A 22765-nucleotide genomic window follows, 5' to 3' on the forward strand; every position below is an offset into this window, starting at 1 on the left:
GGACAAGCAGGGACAAGAACAGAAGGTGTATGTGGGGACACATGGCAGGAGGAGATCACAATGGTGAGGCCATTGAGGGATCTGAATACTAGGATAGGGCTTTTGAAGCCAATTCGGGCATGGGAAGCCAGTGGAACTTGAGGGCAAGGCAGAGTGTGTGGGACTCGGTGCAAGTGGGCTGCAGTGTTTTGGATGAGTTGAAGCCCGAGCATTGGAGAATTCAGATTGATTAAGCTGTGGGCTCAGGCTTGACTGCAAAAGGTAAGATGTTGCAGAGGCAGGAAAATTGTCTCGGTGACTTGGATGTGAGTTTGTGGTCGAGCACCACGCCAAGATTCAGCACCTTCTGACGGAGCTGGATGTGACGGCCCTGCAGGTTGAAGCCAAAGTGCTGGTAGCAGCCTCAAGAGGATGGCTTCAGTTTTGCTAACATTAAGCTGAAGGAACATTTGGCTCATCGGGTCTTGATATTTGATATGCAGTTGGAGAATGTAGTAACGGACTTTGGAGGTAGTTGTGTACTGTCTGCACACATCTGGAAGCTGATCCTATGTTCCCGGATTCATGTCACCAAATCGCACACTGAGATGAATAGGAGCAAAAGAAAGGTTGGATCCCTGGAGATGAGTTGAATAAGGACAGCAGTTCCATGTTAAACAACTTGCATGTAGTTAAACGTCCCAAGGCGCTTCACAGGAGCGTTATCAAACAAAAATTGACAGTCACGTAAGGAGATATTAGAACAGTTGACCAAAAAGTTGGTCAGAGAGAGATTTTAAGGAGTGCCTTAAAGGAGCAGAGGTTTAGGGAGGGAATTCCAGAGCTTGGGGCCTGGGCAGCTGAAGGCACAGCTGCCAATGGCAGAGTGATGAAAATCAGGGCATGCGCAAGAGGCAAGAATTGGAGGAGCGCCAGGATCTCGGAGGGTTGTAGGGCTGGAGGAGATTACAGAGACAGGATGGGGCAAAGCCATGGAGGGATTTGAAAACAAGGATGAGGATTTTAAAATTGAAGCGTTTCGGGACTGGGAGCCAATGTTGGTCAGCAAACACGGTGGGGTGGTGGTGTATGGGACTTGGTGCGAGTTGGGATATGGGCAGCAGAGTTTTGGATGCGCTCAAGTTTATGGAGGGTGAAAGATGGGAGGCTGTCTAGTAGAGCAATGGAATCATCAAGTCTAGAGGTAACAAAGGCATGGATGAGGGTTTCAGCAGCAGAGGAGTTGAGGCAGGGGTGGAGATGGGCGATATTACGGAGGTGGAAGTAGATGGAGCACATATATGGTCGAAAGCTTATCTCATGCTCAAATAGGACGCCATGGTTGCAAACGGTCTGGTTCAGCTTCATACAGTGGCCTGGGAGAGGGATGGAGTCGGTGGCTGGCCAGGAGAACGTTGGAATCCTAATGAGCTTGTACTGTGAGGGTTTCCATCATTGAAAGAAAAAAGACGTGTTGATAAAGCACATGATTGTATCTCAAATGTCTCGATACTTCACACACACAATGAAGTGCGCTAACAGTTATGTTGGCAAATTGCTTACTAGCACATAATTGATTCTCTTCCAAAACCCCTTTCAAAGGAATGTGATTTTTTTTGCATCATTTGAGGTTGCTTTGTACCCTAGTGATGTCTGTGTCTAGGGTACTACTGTCTTCACTATAAAAACAACTATCAAAACGCAGATGCATTTAGTTACAGTTCCCCTTGCACACTGAACACTGCAGGATCCCACTTGCATCTGTTAATGTGACTTTTTTAAAATTTGGGATTTTTTTTCCCCCTCTACTTTTAATAGTTTGCGGACTGAAAGTGAACACTGAAACAATACGGACAGTTAATTGAAACGAAAGGGCTGGGAATGCAAATAGGAAGGGTAATGTTTGCGAAGGGACCCTTCATCAGAACCAATGAGAAAAGGTTTCACCTGGGATATTGACCGTTAACCTATCTTTTCCCTTTCAAGTGATGCCTGACCATCCCATACTTCTCAACATTTGTGGTTTTCCTTCTGATCTCATTTTTACTAGTGATGCTGGATGAGCTAGAATCACTAATATTCACAATGAAATCTTATTAAAGCTTTTAAACTAAACTCTTAAGGGTTCAGACGGGTCATAGTTCAGACGGGTGCAGCTTTAAATAATGGAAGAATCTGGGGCATTCGCTGGCTTTCTCCTCTGCAGCGGACGTGCGTCAGCAAGTGCCTGAAATCTAGCAATAGCCTGGGGAATCGGAACTGATTACTCTGGCCTGATCATCTGACGATCGTGCACCAGCACAGCGCTACTTTATATCAGAATAGCCAAGCAGGAACTTGTCCAATTTTTTTACTCTTGTCTTCCAAGGTATAACTAACATGTCCAAAATAGTCAGCAATTCCTGCTTTGGAGAGGGCCATGGAAATTCTACTGTGTTGCAGACAGGACTGATCTTCAGGCCCAGACTGGTAACTCAAATGGGAACTGGAAAGTCACGAGTCAAGATCCGAGAGTACCTCTTGATTGACTGACCAGGGACAGGAGTAGGTTATTCAGCCCCTTGAGCCTGTTATGCCATTCAATGAGATTGTGGCTGATCTGTATCCTAACTCCATCCACCAACCTTGGCTGTATATCCCTTTAATACCCTTGGCTAGCAAAAATCTATCAATCTGAGAGTTAAAATTATTAATTGAGCTAGCATTTACTGCTTTTTGTGGGAGAGTTCCACACTTCTACTACCCTTTGCTTGAAGAAATGTTTCCCAACTTCTCTCCTGAATGGCCTGGCTCTGACTTTAAGGTTATATCCCCTTGTCCTAGACTCCCCTACCAGTAGAAAAAGTTTCTATCTATCTACCCTATCAATTCCTTTCAAAATCCTAACAACCGCAATCAAATCACCCCTTAACCTTCTATATTGACTATTGTAAGAAGTGACTGTGATTGAGCCAGACTTGCGCTCTGGAGGATAATTGATAAGGTTGGAGTTTCCGAATGGTTATAGGTGTAACCTTTCTGGAAAGTGGGAAGAGGTCTGTTTCCCTATATTTCTGCCTATTTACAATCTGTTACAATTTGTCCAGTTGGGTTTTGTACTGGTGCTAGGTTGCAATTAATTCTACAATGCAATTAAAACAAAATACCCCAATGCTATTCATGTAATTTTCTGATGTTTATGCCACTATAGCGCTAAGCCATCTACCAAGGCTGTTCAAAAAGCCCTTAAGATTCCTCATAGCATCTAGAGATGATTTTTTTAAAATTATTTCCTGTTTGTCCATAGGTGATTAGGAGGTTTTGGTGCCATGTATTCAGGCATTTTGGGTATGTCCATGATATTGGCGCAATGGGTTTCCCAATGGGAATTCCATTTATGTTTTTGGAGATACAGGAGAAGTAATGGAGAGATGGCAGACCGCACCTACCTGCCACCCTTTTGCCTATATTTACAGGTAGATGTACACCTACCTGGCATTGTCCATACAGACTGACTGCACAAGCTCCAGATCAGAACTCAACCAGAGGCAGAGCAGTGCTCTCTGCTAAGGACACCAGCTGTTAATGTGCACCACAGAGCTGGCACTGCCAGTGGCAGTAATGGTCACATGTACCCTCAAGTCCTCTTCCTCTATCTGGGCGTGCTGCAATGCATGAGAAGAATGCCCTGAAGTGGAGCAGGGTCACCCTCTTCACTGCCATCTCTGTTTTGCTGGCCATTAAACAGGATTTGAATATTATGCCACTCCATAACACTCATAAACTTGCAGGGCTATGGGACAAGAGCAGGGGAGTGGGAATAATTGGATTGTTTATGGGACTTTGCTGTGTGCAAATTGGCTGCCGTGTTTCCTACATTCCAACAGTGACTACACTTTAAAAAAAAAGTACTTAATTCGCTGTAAAGTGCTTTGGGGTGCCCTAAGGTCATGAAAGGTGCTATATAAATGCGAAGTCTTTATTTTTTTTTCTTTATAGTTCTTTCAAAGAGTGATGGGCCTCCTTTTGTGCTGTATGAGTCCATCACTTGGCTGCCTCCCTCCTGATATATTGTGCCACCCATTTTGTTACCCAACAACTTTTGCAAAATCTGAAATATGCATTAGCTTTTGTAATTTCTACCAAAGTTTTCATCCCCATATGCAACAACTTGATTTTAAGTGGGCGCATCCCTTTAAATTTACCCATCAAACCTCGTAAGCTTTACAAAGGCTGCTTACACATGACCTGCTTCATTCTGGGAAGGGCCAGTGTTGGCTGGGAGCTCACTATTACTGTAAATTAAACTTAATCTGCAAAATCCTGCAGGGACAAGGGTGCTAATAACTGGACAATCTACCCCATAGCCTCTTGTGGGGAGGGTACAAGAAGTGGTGGTATAGAAGGTGCAGTGTTCTCAGGACACTTAAAATATGCAAAGCACTTTTTTTGCTTTTACTCTTTGTTTTAAAAGCTTGAATCTTTTTAAGATCCAACTTGCCCAAAGCTTCTTTGATAGTACAGCTGCAGATTCCACTGGGCAGGGGTGTAGCACCTGCCCAGTGCTGCCATAAGTCAAATGGACTCATCTTCCACCTAAAGGGTGGATGGAATTAACACATGCATTTCCAACCCAACCATATTCTGTGTTTCTAAAGCCCCCATTTAGTAACAGTGAAGATTCTGCAACCTTGCACCTATTTTGTCAGTCTCTTCCAATGGCTTGACCTTGGCAATGTTAGCAGTTCCCTGTTGCACAGTAATGCGTAGTGTTTACTTTCCAACTGTCACAAGGGTTCAGTTCCAATATTTGAGACTGTGGCCTGATAAGGATTTGTGGTTTGTTTGGGGAGAGGGGGTGTGGGGGCGGTTGAGGGTTGAAGGACAGGAATTGATTTTATTTGGTCTAAAACTGCAGTATTGCAAGATAAGTTAATTTTTAAAAATTGCATTTACATAACACCTTTCACAGCCGGAGGACATGCCAAAGCCAATTTAAGTACTTTTGAAGCGTAGTCACTGTTTTAATGTAGGAGATGCAGCAGCCAATTTGTGCACAGCAAGATCCCACAAACAGCAATGAAATAAATGACCAGATGATCTGTTTTAGGGATAAATATTGGCCCGGGGAAAACTCCCATTGTTCTTCTTCAAATAGTGCCACAGGATCTTTAACATCCACCTGAGAGTGCAGATAGGGCCTCAGTTTAACGTCTCATCCGAAAGACGACACCTCTGATCGTGCACTGTTCCCCCAGCACTGCACTGAAGTGTCAGTCTGGATTTTGTGCTCAAGTCTCTGGAATGGGACTTGAACCCACGGACCTTCTGACTCTAGAGGCAAGAGTGTTACCCACTGAGCCAAGGCTGACACCATAATACCAATGACTGTATTGCACCTCATGCTACTGGAAAGAAATCCTGACGTAGGGGCTGTTGTACAGTATGCCTTCCAAGGATGGGAAGGCTGTTTCACTGCAGTTGCAATACTGATCAGCGTAATACCAGTTTGACCCGAGTTGCCCCTCTAATTGTTCAGTGGTAATGCACTGTGGTGAGCTACACACCATTCAATCCCTGCTCTCTGCCAATTTACCTGTTTTTACTGGGTGGAAACACTGCCTGATCTTGGTGGGCCCGTCTGGCTATCTGTGCACCTGAAATTGAGTTAGATCTGGGACCTATAAGACAATGCAGCTAAAATATAAACGGGCTGCGTTCATTGCTATGAAATGAAGAGGCAGCAGTACTGAACCAGCTCTCGAGCCCGTCAATGCTCAGGTGGATGTGAAGAGAAGGGAGTTCTCCTGGTGCCAACATTCCTTCCTCACCCAACACAACAAAGAACAGATTGTCTTGTCATTTATCCCGTTTGTGGGACCTTGCCCTGTGCTGCTTTTACCCACATAACAGCAGCACTTTGGAATTTCCTGAGCCATGATAAGGTACTAAATAAATGCAAGTTCTTTTTTCTTTCATAAGAATACAATGTATCCCCTTCCACCATCAGAATCCTTTTTACTCCTACTGAGCACAAATTACTTAATGATTGTCTCTGAGCATGCCCAGTCATGTCTGCTTGAGGGGTGTATCTTGTTTACATGAGACTCATTTTAACTTTATATTGTGAACTTAAGTCCATTATAATGCTCTCATCTCACCTTAAAGTTCCTGAGCGTTACTCTGACAGATCAGCCTTGTACCATCCTGCATTCAAACTTATAGAATCATACAGCACAGGAAGGAGGCCATTCAGCCCATCGTGCCTGTGCCAGCTCTGTGAAAGAGCTACCAATTAGTCCCACTCCACTGCTCTTTCCCCATAGCCCTGCAAATTTTTCGCCTTCAAGTATTTATCCAATTCCCTTTTGAAAGTTATTATTGAATCTGCTTCCACCACCCTTTCAGACAGTGCATTCCAGATCAAAACAAGTTCTCATCTCCCCCCTGGTTCTTTTGCCAATTATCTTAAATCGGTGTACCTCTGGTTACCGACCCTCCTGCCAGTGGAAACAGTGTCTCCTTATTTACTCTATCAAAACCGTTCATATTTTGAACACCTCTATTAAATCTCCTCTTAACCTTCTCTGCTCTAAGGAGAACAACCCCAGTTTCTGTAGTATCCACATAACTGAAGTCCCTCATCCCTGGAACCACTTGAATAAATTTCCTCTGCATCCTCCCCATGGCTCTGACATCCTAAAGTGTGATGCCCAGAATTGGACACGATGCTTCAGTTGAGTCCTAACCAGTAGTTTCTTATTCTATGACCTTGTTACATTGAATAACAAGCTACCAAAAAATTCCATTATAAGGTGTGAAACCCAATCTTGGGGGAAATATACAAAGACTGCTTTAGTTTCCAGTCATTACTAAGGTGTAAAGATTTATAACAACCCTGTTTGCTTGTTTATTTCAAAGAAGTCCCATGGTATAATACTCTGGCTGCTAGTTTTGAGTTTCAGTCTAAGAGTAACAGACTCCATGGGTGAAATGGAGCTTATGTCCTCCACATGCAACAGCTTATCTTCAAAGTCTATGAAAGAGAAAATATGGCTGTTCCATCTAAAGGACATGTTGGTTGCCAACGGAAGTACCAAGGGGTTTGCTGTAACAGGGCATATAACCCCTTGTGGACTGATTCATGTTCAATTGTATAAGTGTTGTGATATTTGGTATCTTGCGGTTTCTTTTGCTTCTGTATATTATTTTATCTGCAAATAAATGTGACCCAGTAATTTAGCCTGTACGCACTGGTCTGCGAGAATGTGGCGAGCATCCCACATGTTCTCCATTAGAGATTAATTGCAAGTTCTATATAAATGCAAGTTCTTTCTTTCAATTGTGAACCTGGGCATGCTAATCCATAAATAACAGAGAATAAAGATCATAAGGGACTCAGTCTGCTATGGAAATAAATGTAGCTACAAACACGAGAGGGAAAGGGGCTGAACCATAACGGATATGGGTTTAAAGCTAGCCCTTCCCCACGTTGCTCAGTTCTCAATCTCGGGAAAGTCCTCCTGAGGATCAATCAAGTGGGGGACAGGCACTTACCCCACTGAGACAGAGAGAATCAGAGTGATTGCTATACGCCTGTCACATGCCTGTTGGCAGCCGGTTTTCATGATGGCAGAGCCCAGGAAACAAATCCAGTGCCAGCCACTGACTGTGGGCAGTATGTGGCCTGTAAGGAACAAGCTGGAGAAAAGGAAGGAAATAAAACTGAGTGTTACCCTCACTGTGGGTACAAGGGGGAGAGAATCTGAATTCTAAGGCTCTGGGGTCATAAGGTGGGTTGCATTCCACACTGACTTGTACCCTTACTGCGATGTACTGTTCCTGCGATGTACCGTTACTGCGATGTACCCTTACTGCGATGCTGTTGCTTGTTGATGCGTCCACCAGGTGGTGTTGTTCTAAAACTTGTGCTCCACAAACGGACCACCTTGCAATCAGATCGTAGAAGTTCCTTTTGTACTCAATCAATCGAAAAATATTTGCACTGCTAAACTCAGCGATTATTTCATCTACCTCCACCCATATTTTCACCTTTACTTCTTTTCATACTGGAAAATGGTTCCATTAGTGTTTGCCTTGGCTCACCTCTGAGTCAGAAGTTTGTGCGTTCAAGCCCACTCCAGAGACTTGAGCACGTAATCCAGGCTGACACTTCCAGTGCAGTCCTGAGGGAGTGCTGCACTATCGAAGGTGCCATCTATCCGATGAGACATTAAACCGAGGCACCGTCTGCCCTCTCAGGTGGATATAAAAGATCCCATGGCACTATTCAAAGAAGAGCAGGGGAGTTCTCCCTGCTGTCCTGGCCAACATTTGCCCCCTTACCATCGGGGAATATTTCCTAGATGGGTTTAAATTTATGGCAGGTTTTAAAGTCTCTTTTGACTGCGGGAAACCCGTCACTAGCAGTCACGGATTGCTCAGCGCTGTCTCTGTGGGCGATGTAATTGCCGGAGCCATGGTGAAACCTGAATAGAACCGCTGCCAATTGGCGCTGTGCAGCGAGTTACAGTGACAGGGCTCAGCCTAATTGGACATCACTCCTAAAGGGAGCTGTTTACTGCTGAGAATCCACACACTGCAATTACCGTATTGTAATTAGTTGATCAGCTATGATGTTAGCCATGATGTGGAGATGCCGGTGATGGACTGGGGTTGACAAATGTAAACAATCTTACAACACCAGGTTATAGTCCAACAATTTTATTTGAAAATCACAAGCTTTCGGAGGCTTCCTCCTTCATCAGGTGAATGTGACATTCACCTGACGAAGGAGGAAGCCTCCGAAAGCTTGTGATTTTCAAATAAAATTGTTGGACTATAACCTGGTGTTGTAAGATTGTTTACAGCTATGATGTTGCTTATGGGTCATCTGGGGTCTGAACACAGTTGTAATGATTAGTTGCCAACCTGGCCTGTGCCTTTAAGGCCCCTTGCTCAGGTATTGCTTATGAAAAATTGATCTAACTAAGATCCAAGGACGAGCACAGGTTATTTATTGTTGGTGGGGAAAGTGTGCAGATGGCCAGGTGCTTGTAAATTCCAGCTCAATCTGCCAAACTTCCTCACCAGCGGAAATCCACCTGTAATTGACTGCATTTCTTTTTGATATATACTTCTAACACTTCGAAGCATGACCTCTGTACCGTGACCCCTGTAGTGTGACACATGCATTAAAAATTTCCATGTCGGTAAGATTTTTTTACTTTTCCATTAAACACATTGGCTCCCAAGGGGGCAGACTATGGACCTGCTAACGGGCCATGCCAATATCTGGCTGCTAAGAGGTGCTGGGGGACTGCCCAGGGGTACATTCCCACCCCTGACTCTGCCCCTTCTCATCTCCACCCCCCCAGTTCTTCAACTCCTCATCTTCCCTCACCACAGGGAATGACTCAGAAGATGGTCCCACCACCTAAGACATTTCCCTCACACCCACCCCCCCACTGGGACTGGGGAAACAGTGTGTTAAAATGAGGCCTGTAAGAGGAAGGTTTGTGATAACAAGGTTGGTGTTCACTGCCGATTAATCTTAGGGCAACTGTTTGCGCAAACAGTTGCATGATGCCATCAGCACGCTTTATGATCTGATTGTATTACCAGCTGAGCCTTCTCCCTGTATTGGGAATTATTGATCCAGATAGCTGTGAGATAGCAGCTCCTGCTCTACAACAACAACTTGCATTTATACAGCACCTTTAACATAGTAAAACGTCCCAAGGTGCTTCTCAGGAGCGATTATCAGACAAAATTTGACACCGAGCCACATAAGGAGATATTAGGACAGGTGACCTAAAGCTTGGCCAAAGAGTTTTAAGGAGCGTCTTAAAGAGAGGTGGAGAGGTTTAGGGAGCGAATTCCAGAGATTAGGGCCTAGGCAGCTGAAGGCACGGCCGCTAACGGTGGGGCAATGGAAATCGGGGATGTACAAGAGGCCAGAGTTGGAGGAGCGCAGTGATCTCGGAGGGTTGTAATGCTGGAGTGGTTACAGAGATAGGGAGGGGTGAGACCATTGCAGAGATTTGAAAACAAGGGTTCAATGCAGCCAAAAAAGCAAGGAAGTCCTTTTAAAAGATTCATTACCACTAGTCTTATGTTAGTTGAGGTGCATCTTCTTACTAAAACAATAAATCTCTGTGGTCCTCCACCAAATATTGTCAACCAAATACCCTAAATCTTCTTCCCCATTCTCCCCTGAAGGCGCTGACTCGCGCTGGAGTATCATTCTGCGAGCGCCAGCCGCAATCTCCGGCACCTGGCCCAAGTGGCCATTCTTCACGTGCGGACCTAGAGGATGGGTGACAGAAGGCTATTCGACCACGGAGAGCATCGCCCTTCCTTCCTGATCCTTTCCTTCAGCGCGTACTTTCCGGCAGCGGTCGCTGGTTACGCGGGGCGAGCAGGGACGCTAGATGGCGTCTTTCTCTTGCTTGGCGCAGGGAAATCAAGTCCCTTCTATATCCCTTCCCCGCCATGCCAGGCAGTTTTCAGAGAAAGCAGCGCAGGCCAGGGATAGAACTTGGGAGCTTCCTGGTTGGCATGGTGAGTGCCACCAAGGCAGCTGCATTTACCCACTGTGCCAGAGGAACCATCCTGTACCCACGTACAATGACACAGCACAACTGTGCCACATTCTGAGGTGGGTAGGGCTAGCAATAGTGTAAAATGATACCTGCTGCAAGTTACGAGCAAGTTACAGAGCAGTGACCCACTCTGGTGTTGATCCATCACCATCAGAAACCTAGGACTGGATTAAGCTTTAAAACACTACAACATCAACTTGCATTTATATAGCGCCTTTAATATTGTAAAACGTCCCAAGGCGCATCAGACAAAATCAGGCAAAATTTGACACCGAGCCACATAAGGAGATATTAGGACAGCTTGATCAAAAAAGGTAGGTTTTAAGCAGCATCTTAAAGGAGGATAGAGAGGTAGAGATGAGGAGAGGTTTAGGGAGGGAATACAAGAGCTTAGGGCCTAGACGGCTAAAGGCATGGCCACCAATGGTGGAGCGAAGAAAATTGAGCCTCTGTTGTCATATATAATAGGCATGAATGTTCTTTCTAACATTCACAGTTTCTATCTTTTTGAGGGCTGTTGCAATTCATCTGATTTCCCTGATTCCCTTTGACATTTGCAGCTGCAACTAACTCTGTAAGACCCGAGTTCCCCAAGTCAGGGTCCTTGGATGCTCCGAGCAACTTCTCAAGAGATAATGACTCCCGGATGACTGTGTGGGCCTGCGTGGTCCCGAGATATAGAGGCCAGAAGGTCCCAGGTTCGATTCCCCCAGGCTGTGCCCACTTACCTGATCTCTGCCAGGACAGCACCATGGATCCTGTGACTGGCTTCAGTCGGAGATGACCTGGAGCATTCCATTTGCCAGCTACCTCTGTGACTTACTGGCAGCCCAGCAGTAACTAAGCAGCTTGTCAGTAACTTCTGTGAATTTCTCCTTCCATCTCTAGTCTTTCTCTGTTAATATCTGTTCCCCATACTTCAGTGTAATTATCTCAATTCCTCCATTTCCTGCCCTTCACTGAGAATATCTCTATCCCTTCATCTCCATATTATGTCACTCCCTCTGTCTCCCATTCTTCAGTGTAACTATCCTTATCTCTGTCCCTTGTCCTTCAGGGGGATTATCCCGATCCCTCCATTCCTTGTCCTTCAGTGGGATTATCCCATTCCCTCCATTCCTTGTCCTTCAGTGGGATTATCCCATTCCCTTCATTCCTTGTTCTTCAGTGGGATTATCCCATTCCCTCCATTCCTTGTCCTTCAGTGGGATTATCCCGATCCCTCCATTCCTTGTCCTTCAGTGGGATTATCCCATTCCCTCCATTCCTTGTCCTTCAGTGGGATTATCCTGATCCCTCCATTCCTTGTCCTTCTGTGGTATTATCCCATTCCCTCCATTCCTTGTCCTTCAGTGGGATTATCCCAATCCCTCCATTCCTTGTTCTTCAGTGGGATTATCCCATTCCCTCCATTCCTTGTCCTTCAGTGGGATTATCCCGATCCCTCCATTCCTTGTCCTTCAGTGGGATTATCCCGATCCCTCCATTCCTTGTTCTTCAGTGGGATTATCCCATTCCCTCCATTCCTTGTCCTTCAGTGGGATTATCCCAATCCCTCCATTCCTTGTTCTTCAGTGGGATTATCCCATTCCCTCCATTCCTTGTCCTTCAGTGGGATTATCCCGATCCCTCCATTCCTTGTCCTTCAGTGGGATTATCCCTCCATCTCCGACCTATCTCAGGTTCTGTCTCTGTTTTCCTGCTGTATCTGTCCTTTAGTTCCCTCGAGCAGCTTCTGTACCAGCTGTGAGATGCCGTTGCTGCCGATTGCTGGCTTATATTTTGGTGAGTAGTTTAAATTGATTGCCCTTAAAAGATGTCCTGCTCATTAAGCAGTGAGTGAAACATGTGCCAGCACTGGGGGGGAGCCTGGGTTCACAAATCCATCTGTAATCTGTTTTTCTCCCCACTGTAATCACTAGTTCCATGTGCTGCAACCTTTCTCTTAAACCTATTTAATTTATTTGCGTTGTAAGGAAAAAACTTGCATTGATAAAGCTCCCTTTGAGTCACCAGAAATTAAAAGTTAATCTCCTGGGCACTGCCATGAGCAACCCCGGGGGAAACTCATAAGGGCATTCGAAAAAAAATGGACGTGTTTTTCATTTTCTATGAACACTTTCGCTTGTTAATTATAAAAATATTGGCGATGGAGGACAAAGGCTGTTTGACTTTTTAAAAAATTAATTCTCGGGAAGTGGGCATCACTGGTAAGGTTGGCATTTATTGCCCATCCTTAGTTGCCCTGAACTGAGTGGTTTGCTAGGCCACTTCAGAGGGCAGTTAAGAGTCAGCCACATTGGTGTGGGACTGGGGTTACATATAGGCCCAGACCAGATTAGGGCAGCGGGTTTCCTTCTGTAGAGGACATTAGTGAACCAGTTAGATTTTTACGACAATCCGACAGCTTCATGTTCACCTTTACTGATGCCAGCTTTTTATTTCCAGATTTTTTTTTAAAACTGAATTCAATTTCTCAAACTACCCTGATGGAATTTGAACTCACATTCTGTAGATTATTAGTCCAGTAACCTCACCCACTGTGCCTACGTAGAACAGTCAAGAATCATCCAATTAGGGTTATGTACTGCAGTGGTGGAAGGGTGGGGGGAGGGGATTTGGAGTTGAGCCCAATCCTGTCTGCACTTAACATCCACACACTCGGAATACTGAGTCTAATTATTGCACTTCAACCACCACCGCAGCACGGATCAAACTCTGCACAGACTGGGGATCAAACCTGAAGCCTTGCTTATCTATAGGGCTCAGTACCACAAAGTAGGGCTCAATATTACACAGTATGGCTCAGTATCACACAGTACCACACAATATAGCTCAGTATCACACAGTACCACACAATAGGGCTCAGTATCACACAGTACCACACAATAGGGCTCAGTATCACACAGTACCACACAATATGGCTCAGTATCACACAGTATGCCTCAGTATCGCACAGTACCACACAATAGGGCTCAGTATCACACAGTACCACACAATAGGGCTCAGTATCACACAGTACCACACAATATGGCTCAGTATCACACAGTACCACACAATATGGCTCAGTATCACACAGTATGGCTCAGTATCACACAGTACCACACAATATGGCTCAGTACCACACAGTACTACACAATATGGCTCAGTATCACACAGTATGGCTCAATATCACACAGTACCACACAATATGGCTCAGTATAGGAACATAGGAACAGGAGTAGGCCATTCAGCCCCTCGTGCCTGCTCCACCATTTGATAAGATCATGGCTGATGTGATCTAACTCCATATACCTGCCTTTGGCCCATATTCCTTAATACCTTTGGTTGCCAAAAAGCTATCTATCTCAGATTTAAAATTAGCAATTGAGCTAGCATCAATTGCCGTTTGCGGAAGAGTTCCAAACGTCTACAATCCTTTGTGTGTAGAAATGTTTTCTAATCTCGCTCCTGAAAGGTCTGGCTCTAATTTTTAGACTGTGTCCCCTACTCCTAAAATCCCCAACCAGCTGAAATAGTTTCTCTCTATCCACCCTATCCGTTCCCCTTAATATCTTATAAACTTCGATCAGATCACCCCTTAACCTTCGAAACTCTAGAGAATACAACCCCAGTATCACACAGTACTACACAATATGGTTCAGTATCACACAGTACCACACGAAATTGTTCAGTATCACATAGTATGCTATAAAAATAATTATCTGTATATTAAATAACCACTGCACCAGTACCACACAGTATGCCTCAGTACCACACAATATGGCTCAGTATCACACAGTATGTCAGTATCGCACAGAATGTCTCAGTATCACACAGTACCACACAATATGGCTCAGTATCGCACAGAATGGCTCCGTATTACACAGTATGTCTCAGTATCACACAGTATGGCTCAGTACCACTCAGTATCATACAGTATGGTGCATTTACGCACTGAGCCTCTTAGGCATTCAAATTCCTTATTGTCTCAAGACAATGAAATGTGCCTTTATGCCTCTAGAGGGTGCCGTTTTACAGAGGTCGTTACTAAGCTGTCACCCCACTCCAGAACACCAAGTACGCCCCACATCTGTCACTGCCCCCACAGTGCCGTGGCTGCCCACATGGGATCAACGTGCAACTTGGACAGGTATTGTGCGGCTGCAGACTGTTCGACCCACGCCCATTTCAAATGGCCCTTGTCGGCGTGCAGGTTTCACAAGTCACCTTGAAAAAAAAATTTTTTTTTTATAAATAAAAATATTTGATTATAGATTGATGGTAAAATTGTAATATTAATCAATACTACCCCCAACAACAGTTATAGTACATCAGCTTACATTCACATTTCAAACACTGGGAGTGTTCAATATAAGAATAGATATAAGGAGGGATTACAAGGAATGATTCAACTGGGGTTCGGAGCTCCTACAGCAAACCTCAAGCAGGGTCTCAGTGACCTCGGGGAGACCAAAGTTTACTTATTAAATTTGTGCTAATGACAATGTAAAAAAGACATAGGCGGCGGAAGGGAGGTGGGGGGATTGCTAAACCACACTTTAGAGGTTTTGTAGAGGGGAGCGACAATCATATCAGATTAGATAGCGCTGGAAACACTCCCTGAGTGTAAATTGCTGAACATAGTCATCGCTTAACTTGACTAGCATGACTAGGGTTCCCCGCCCGGTCACTATCCAGCCACAATCATGCGTGAGTTTCGGCTGTGAAGCTCCTATAGTCGAACAGCCAGCACTCGCAGTTTAGGGCAGAAGTGTCCAACTTGCGGCCCCCTGAGCCCCGGCATTGTGGCCCTGTTTGTGCTTATGTTTGGTGCTGGTTTTATCCTGTTTGAATTTTGTGGGGCTGGAGCATTGGGAGAGGCCGTTCATTGCGCCGTTGCCTCATTGGTGGATAAATCCTAAATCAGAACAGCGAGAATCAGGAAGCTTGAGATATCTGCAAATGGATAGGAACACAGATTTAAACTTTATAATGTGGCCCTTGAAGAGAAAAAAAATGAGGAATGCCAACTTGAATGAGGCATCAGAGGGTGAAACCACACCCCAACAAGGTCCTTCAGAAGAGGGGCAGAATTTTTTAAAACGATTAGCATGCAATAATATACACCAAGAAACACACGGCGAGGTTTAATAGGAATTTACTGCATTCCGTACTCTCAGGCATTTATGAAACCGAATATTTTCTGAAGCATATAATCTTTTACAGATCCGCCTATTGCACCACACATATAAAAACCGTGGCATAAAAAAATAGGCGGGGGGGAGGAGGAGGAAGAAAAAAAAAGAAGGCAAGGCCACCTTAATAGAGGGCGGGCAGTGCCATTTTAAAAGTTGCAGAGTGGGAGGGGAAGAGAGTGAGTATGTGCGCATGCTTGGTCGCTGCTGTAATCTACATCCGCGCCCTTTCCTCTCCGGGGCTCGGAGTTCAGTTTCATATATTTAAAAAGAAATTGATTTTTTAAAAAGAAAATCCAAAGGGGGAGAGAGAGAGAGAGAGAGAGAGGAGAGAAACACCGAGAGGATGAATGTGAAGCGAGGGGAGAGGAGCAGTGCGGAAGCGGACGGGTGAGATTGTGAATCGAAGCGTTGGATACAATTTGGAGACTTTGTATCAAAGGGCCTGAAACGGATCACACAACGTTCCATTGAAACTGAACGTTCCATTGAAACTGAACGCTCCATTGATCGGCCCCGCAGCCATCGCCTTTCTTTGCGTTCATTTCACCTCGGGAGCCGGAAATTTGTGTCTCTCTTTTTCACCACCCCCCCCCTCCCTCCCCATCCCCCTTTCCTTCCCCCCCCCCCTTCCCTCTCCCTCCCCCCCTTCCCTCTCCCTCCCCCCCTTCCCTCTCCCTCCCCCCCTTCCCTCTCCCTCCCCCCCTTCCCTCTCCCTCTCCCTCCCCACCCCATCGCACCGAAGATGGGCGGCGCGTTTGCCAAGATATTCGGCAGCAAGGAGATGAGGATACTGATGCTGGGCTTGGACGCCGCCGGGAAGACCACCATCCTGTACAAGCTGAAGCTGGGCCAGTCGGTCACCACCATCCCCACCGTGGGCTTCAACGTGGAGACGGTGACTTACAAGAACGTGAAGTTCAACGTGTGGGACGTCGGCGGCCAGGATAAGATCAGGCCGCTGTGGAGGCACTACTACACGGGCACGCAGGGGTTAATCTTCGTGGTGGACTGCGCCGACCGCGACCGCATCGACGAGGCCAAGCAGGAGCTGCACCGGATCATCAACGACCGCGAGATGAGGGATGCCATCATCCTGATCTTCGCCAACAAGCAGGACCTGCCCGATGCCATGAAACCGCACGAGATCCAGGAGAAGCTGGGATTGACCAGGATCAGGGACAGGAATTGGTACGTGCAGCCGTCCTGCGCCACCTCGGGAGACGGACTCCATGAGGGACTCACCTGGCTAAATTCAAATTACAAATCCTAACTTTCGACACAAGACGGCCCTGGATTCTTTTCTGAATTGATTCGGTTGGATTAAAGCTTAATAGAAAAATCCTAACTTGTACAAGACACAACAGTGGGGTGGGTGGGGGAAGTTTACTTTAATGAAAATGATTTTTGTTTTGGATGGGGAGGGTGGGGAAGATGAATTTTACAACCGGCTAATTCTGACTTCCAGGCTCTTCTAGTGTCAGACTCAATCCAGCAAGGGCCTGAAATTAGAGGGAAAGCATAGAGGGACTTTAAGGGCGGGGGAGACAAATATACCCAGGCTATGCAATGGTGGGAGCGATTCTGTCCACTCGGTTCTCAAAACGCTGCTGTTCGGTGACAGATCTCTCACTGTACTTACAATCGGCTGCTTAGTCATTGGTTTTGATTTTTCCATAGATTCATTAAATGCGATACACACCTCCCCATCATGCTATGCAAAAGAGGTATGTGTTTTAAAGCAGTTTCAATGGGAGACGCTTCCCAATCTCTTCCTCAACCCCCCTCCTCCCTGTTCTGATTTGCAATGATTTAAATAAAACCATTAATCTCTCGGATAGAATTCACCTCTTTAAATCCAGAGTGATTCTCGACTGTAATTGATAGCAATCTGGGCCTATTGCTTGGGGTGTATGGACGGATGGCTTGAAGTTATTTTTGTAACAGATTTATATAAAAGGAGTATTTCTGCAAAGGGGGTTTGTCAAAGTTTTCCCCCACACACACACTCTTAAATTGGGTTGTGTTGTTAGCTGATCACAGCTTGGGTCAATTTCTGGCCTTGAATGAGAGCAAAACCAGCCAAGGTTCCTAGCGAGCTGGGCTGGAGAGTGCACATATCAAGTGAGGAACGGTTTTCAGCCGCGATGCCCTCCTTGGTTGAGAAGCCCGCTGACCATATTCTCTCACGTGAAGAATGCCCGTTCAGCTAGTGACAGCAAGAGTGAGAGCCTTCAGGAGGGGAGAGGATGACATTGAATTAAAGGATTGAGGAACGCAATGCCTATAATTTAAAAGCATTATGTTTACCCCACGCCCCAAGAAATAATTAGGCTGTTGCACCCCTAAATAACGAATGCTTGCAACCTTTTTTAATTTTGGGAGGGGCAAGCAAGAACTTAGGAATAGGAGTAGGCCATTCAGCCCCTTGAGCCTGTTCCACCATTCAATTAGATCATAACTGATCTGTACCTCATCTCCATTTCCCTTGATACCCTTTACCTAATAACGAAACTATCGCTCTCAGTCTTGAAAGCTCCAACTGTCTCAGCATCCACAGCCTTCTGGGGGAGCGAGTTCCAGATTTTCACACTGTGTTAAGAAGTGCTTCTTAATTTTGCCCGGCTGCAATTTTTAAGATTCTTCCCCCCCTTGTTCTCGTCTTCCCCACCAGAGGAAATAGTTTACTCTGTATCCACTCTATCTAATCCCTTTATCGTTTTAAAGACCTCGATTAAATCACCCCTCAAATTTCTAAATGCAAACTAAGTTTCCGCACCTTGTATTCACAGTTAAGTCACTGTATCGTTCTGTAATGTGATTCTGTTAATCAGTATCACAGGAACTCATCTGTGACTTCCTCATTTTCTCTTCCCTCCTCTGCCACCTACAGTCCGTCCTGGTAGATCTGGCCATGCGATGCAGTCATTGGAATGTCTAAGATCAGGCCTTAAACTGATATAAAGTTTCCAGGCTACTGACTGATTCCACCAATTATTTACCCAGCGGTTTCTGGATTATTTAAAGAGGCATGGAACACGCTGGCATTGGGGGGAGAACGTGCAGTCACTACAATTGGCTCCCCAGCCCTGGGCTAGGGAGAGAGCGCGAAGTCGGCCAGGTCTCTGGTTCCTGATCGTTATTCATCTCCCCCACCACCCCGCTCCATGGAATGTGCACATATGTGAATCTCAGGAGAGGACAGAATTGGCCTGGCCTGTGATGTTCCCCATGCCTGCCGATACTCAACTGTCCAGGCTCTCTCAAAAGATGGCAGGGTATGTGGGGGATGCTTAGCATGCACCTATTGACAGAGGAGGAGAGACAGCTCAAGGGGATGAGGAAAGCCGTGCCTGCTGTCGGGGTGGAATACTCCATTCGTGTTAGGGTTACAGGTTTGGGTGCTAATGATGGGAAACTGGATTTTGGGATGTGGTTGCTAGCTGCTTTCGGAATGATTTAGATAATGCTTGCATTTCTAAGAGGAAGTTTTAAATTAGTTCTGCATTCTAGGGGAAAGTTTCAGGTGACTTCCTGTGATACTACAGTAGGGTTTAGGGTGCAGTGTCAAACTGACCAACGAGAACTTATTTAAACAATGCTGGAGTTTTCTCAGTCTACTTAAAGGCACTTAACTCAGGGCTCTCCCTAAGCAAATTGGTCTGGGTCTTCCTTTCTCTGAACATTGTACCACACACCCCAATGGGATAGTGGGGGAAAAGGTGCTGTTGCCCTGTGCAACCATCCAGACCAGAAGGTGCCAGCTTTGATTTTTCCAGCCTCTGACTAAATGACTTGATCCCAACTCCGGTGTCGGTGGGAGTGTCACCGTCATCCTTCCGGGAGTAGGTATGGAAATATTGGCCAGATTCCACTCCCAGTTGCCGTCAAGGCGCTCTGATGAAAAGTAGCAAGATTCCCCAAAGGCAGCGGGTGCCTGTAGAACCATATCCCAGGTGTCAGTACCATGAGGAGGGGGGGGGGGAAAGTGAAGAAAATAATGTCACAGGGTTTTCTAAATCTGTTCTGTGATCTCCACAGAATCAGACATCTTGCATTGTGCATGGGAGCTTGTTTGAGATGTCTCCTGTTGCCATCTTACTTCCGTTTTTTTAATTACTCAGTGGAACCCTGCACTTGCACCTCTCCCGACCTGCTCTGAAATATCCCCACTATCCAGGGTAGAGCTGTGTTAGACTGGCCTGTGTTTGTAAAATATGTAGAAGGGGAAGAGGGTGGAACAGCACCTGTGCAGTACCATTTAAATACCAGCAGGTGTCACTATCGAGCACTTTCAGCGTGTGCTATCGACCCCTAGTGGAAGATAAAAGGTTGGCACGGTCAACATTTACATTCACGCACTGATGGCCAAATGGGAAGGGTCTTCTCATTCCGTTACATTGCCAACATTTTTTTTTTCAATTCTATTTTGAAGCATCCTTGTGTTGTACAATGTTGTACTGGAGGATTGCATCATAGAAATGGTGGAGGTGGGTTTGCAACTGACTTTGCCATGATGTCTCAGTTCCTGGGGGAGGGGAGGATGCCAGATGTGTTCAGTGGAGGGGAAGGCAGAGGTTTATTCAGCCTGTGGCACCCCTAAATCAGCGGGCACATGATAACAGGTCAGTTGCCTGTCCTTGGTGTGATTAAAAAGGGAGGTGAATAGTGTACGATGTGAATAACCTGGTGAGGTTAGGGAGTTTATTCTTTTTTTCTTTTAAAGACCATTTTATGTAAGGACCGAGTCTTTGCATCAGCCTTTAATGTCACAAAATGGCCCCTCATCAGTAATTCCGAGAGTGAGACTGATGTGTGTGCCAAAGTGTGCTACAGAGCTTGAGGTACTTGGCCTCAATCAGTGATTTTATTGAAGGATATAAATTGACATTCTCCGCAAGCAATGATGTGTAATGTATGTCCCTCTCTAGACTCTGTCTGCCTGCTTCATAAAGCACTGAGTGACCTGTTACTGTCGAAGGATGGTGGGTGTGGCACTGCTATTTACTTTGCACAGATCAGTGCCCAGTTCCACAATCTGCACTGAAATATTGCAAATTACAAATTTTATATCTTTTCAAAAGCCCCCAGTCCTGCACGGCTGCATATGCAACAATTTCAAGATTAAATCGGGGACTGGGTCAAACATCAGGGACCTGGATTCAAGTCCAGCCCATACCAATGGGATTAAAGTCTCCTCTGTTTGTCTAGAAGAGGCCCATGTGAAATAAGTTTGGGGAGGGTCACCTCAGTTATTAGTGAGCACAGGCCTGCAGCTCGAAACTGTCTGTAATTTGGCACCAAATTGTCAGTCTTGCTCCATAGAATGTATGTGTGTGAAATGACCGTGTCACTCGTGCAGTAATGGCTACTGCTGTGAGGTTGAGGCACATTTTTAGGGTAGAGGGAGCTTTACTTTAACCCATGTCGTTCCTGACCTGGGAGTGATTGACGGGACAGTGTAGAGGGAGCTTTACTCTGTATCTAACCCGTGTCGTTCCTGACCTGGGAGTGATTGACGGGACAGTGTAGAGGGAGCTTTACTCTGTATCTAACCCGTGTCGTTCCTGACCTGGGAGTGATTGACGGGACAGTGTAGAGGGAGCTTTACTCTGTATCTAACCCGTGTCGTTCCTGACCTGGGAGTGATTGACAGGACAGTGTAGAGGGAGCTTTACTCTGTATCTAACCCGTGCTCTACCTGCCATGGGATTGTTTGATGGGACAATGTAGAGAGAGCTTTACTTTGCACATAATTCTTACTGTACCTGCCTCATAAGTGCTGGATGCTGACACTGGTATATAAATTACGCAGCACCGCGATGAACACAAAATCAAGAGGTTTGGGGATATAACGCTGTAAATTTAGCCTCAATAAAGACTTGCACCACTTATTTCCACGGGAGTTCTTTTGATCATTTGGCGCAACTTGGGCATAAGATCGGCAGAAACCCTAAGGTGCAGTGGTGTAAGAGGCTGCTTACGATGTTTCTCCGGGGTTTCTGCCAAAGTTACGGTGGACGATCGAGGGAACCTCCGTGGAATTTCTACCCCTCTGATGTTCAGCCAAGGAGACCCAGTTGACACGGCGCTCGATTGCTCTCCGAATGGCCCTGGAGGAAATCAGTGGGGTAACGTGTCTTGTGTTGGGTTGCCAACTCTGGCTGGATATATTCCTGGAGGTTTCATCACATGACCTCCTCCTGTCAACTGCCCCACCCCATTGGCCACCCAACATTCCATTCTCGCAGTGCCCCGCCTTCCCACGGCCAATTGGAAAGCGAACACACTCTTCATTACTCGATTGGATGATTCTTGACTGTCAGTCAAACATCCTTTTCTTTCCCATCTCCAACATTTTTATAACTAATACACAAAAGTGTTGAAAGAATGTTTGTTTTTTTTAATGTCCCAATCATTTTTCTCCCAGGTGTTGCTCGCAGCAGTATCCTGGAGATTAAAGTTCACTTCCTTGAGACTCCAGGACAATCCTGGAGGGTTGGCAACCCTAGTGTGGTGTGACGCAGGATCTGAGCTGACTGAAGCTTTCTGCTGAGTGCACAAGCTGTCTCCCTTAATCCGCTGAGTGCTGAAAGATTCTGTTGCAGTGTCATTACTGGGGACCCCCTCTCTACCTTGGTGCTGTTATTATTTAAAAAAAATATATTAAAAATGTTCATCATGAATCTTCAGATTGGGAATATGATTTTGGGGAAAGTAATTCTGCTGTTTGCAATGAAAAGATGTTTGCATGAGACTCTCTCTCTCTCTGTCCCTCTCGAGTCTTCAGTGAGGGCTGATGCCTTGTGTCGTGCCCCAGTGCTGTTGCTTAGCTCCAGACTCTTTGGGAGAGCTGGCTGGGCTTTTTAATAACACAAATGGAGCTGCCAGCACCTGCTAGGACACGTCTACAGCGAGAGAGCTGAAGAACAGGGGACTGCTTAGAGCAGAAACATGCAACGTCGGCAACAAGGACAAAAAAAAAAGAATTGGAAGCTTCTGATAAAATATCATTGCAGACTCTTA

General features: G+C 45.7%; 1 protein-coding gene across 1 annotated transcript; it reads left to right on the plus strand.

The window, feature by feature from the left end:
- The first annotated feature begins 15913 nt into the window (after positions 1-15913).
- LOC137306038 (ADP-ribosylation factor 6-like) lies at positions 15914-22425 on the plus strand. The gene has a single exon (XM_067975065.1). The coding sequence runs from the start codon at positions 16485-16487 to the stop codon at positions 17010-17012; it is 528 nt and encodes a 175-aa protein (XP_067831166.1). The 5' UTR covers positions 15914-16484; the 3' UTR covers positions 17013-22425.
- Positions 22426-22765: the final 340 nt, after the last annotated feature.

Source organism: Heptranchias perlo, chromosome 41, assembly GCF_035084215.1.
Source record: "Heptranchias perlo isolate sHepPer1 chromosome 41, sHepPer1.hap1, whole genome shotgun sequence".
NCBI lineage: Eukaryota > Metazoa > Chordata > Chondrichthyes > Hexanchiformes > Hexanchidae > Heptranchias > Heptranchias perlo.

Excerpts from the sequence above, each read along its gene's own strand:
- LOC137306038 (XM_067975065.1), top strand. The coding sequence starts at position 16,485 with ATGGGCGGCGCGTTTGCCAAGATATTCGGCAGCAAGGAGATGAGGATA.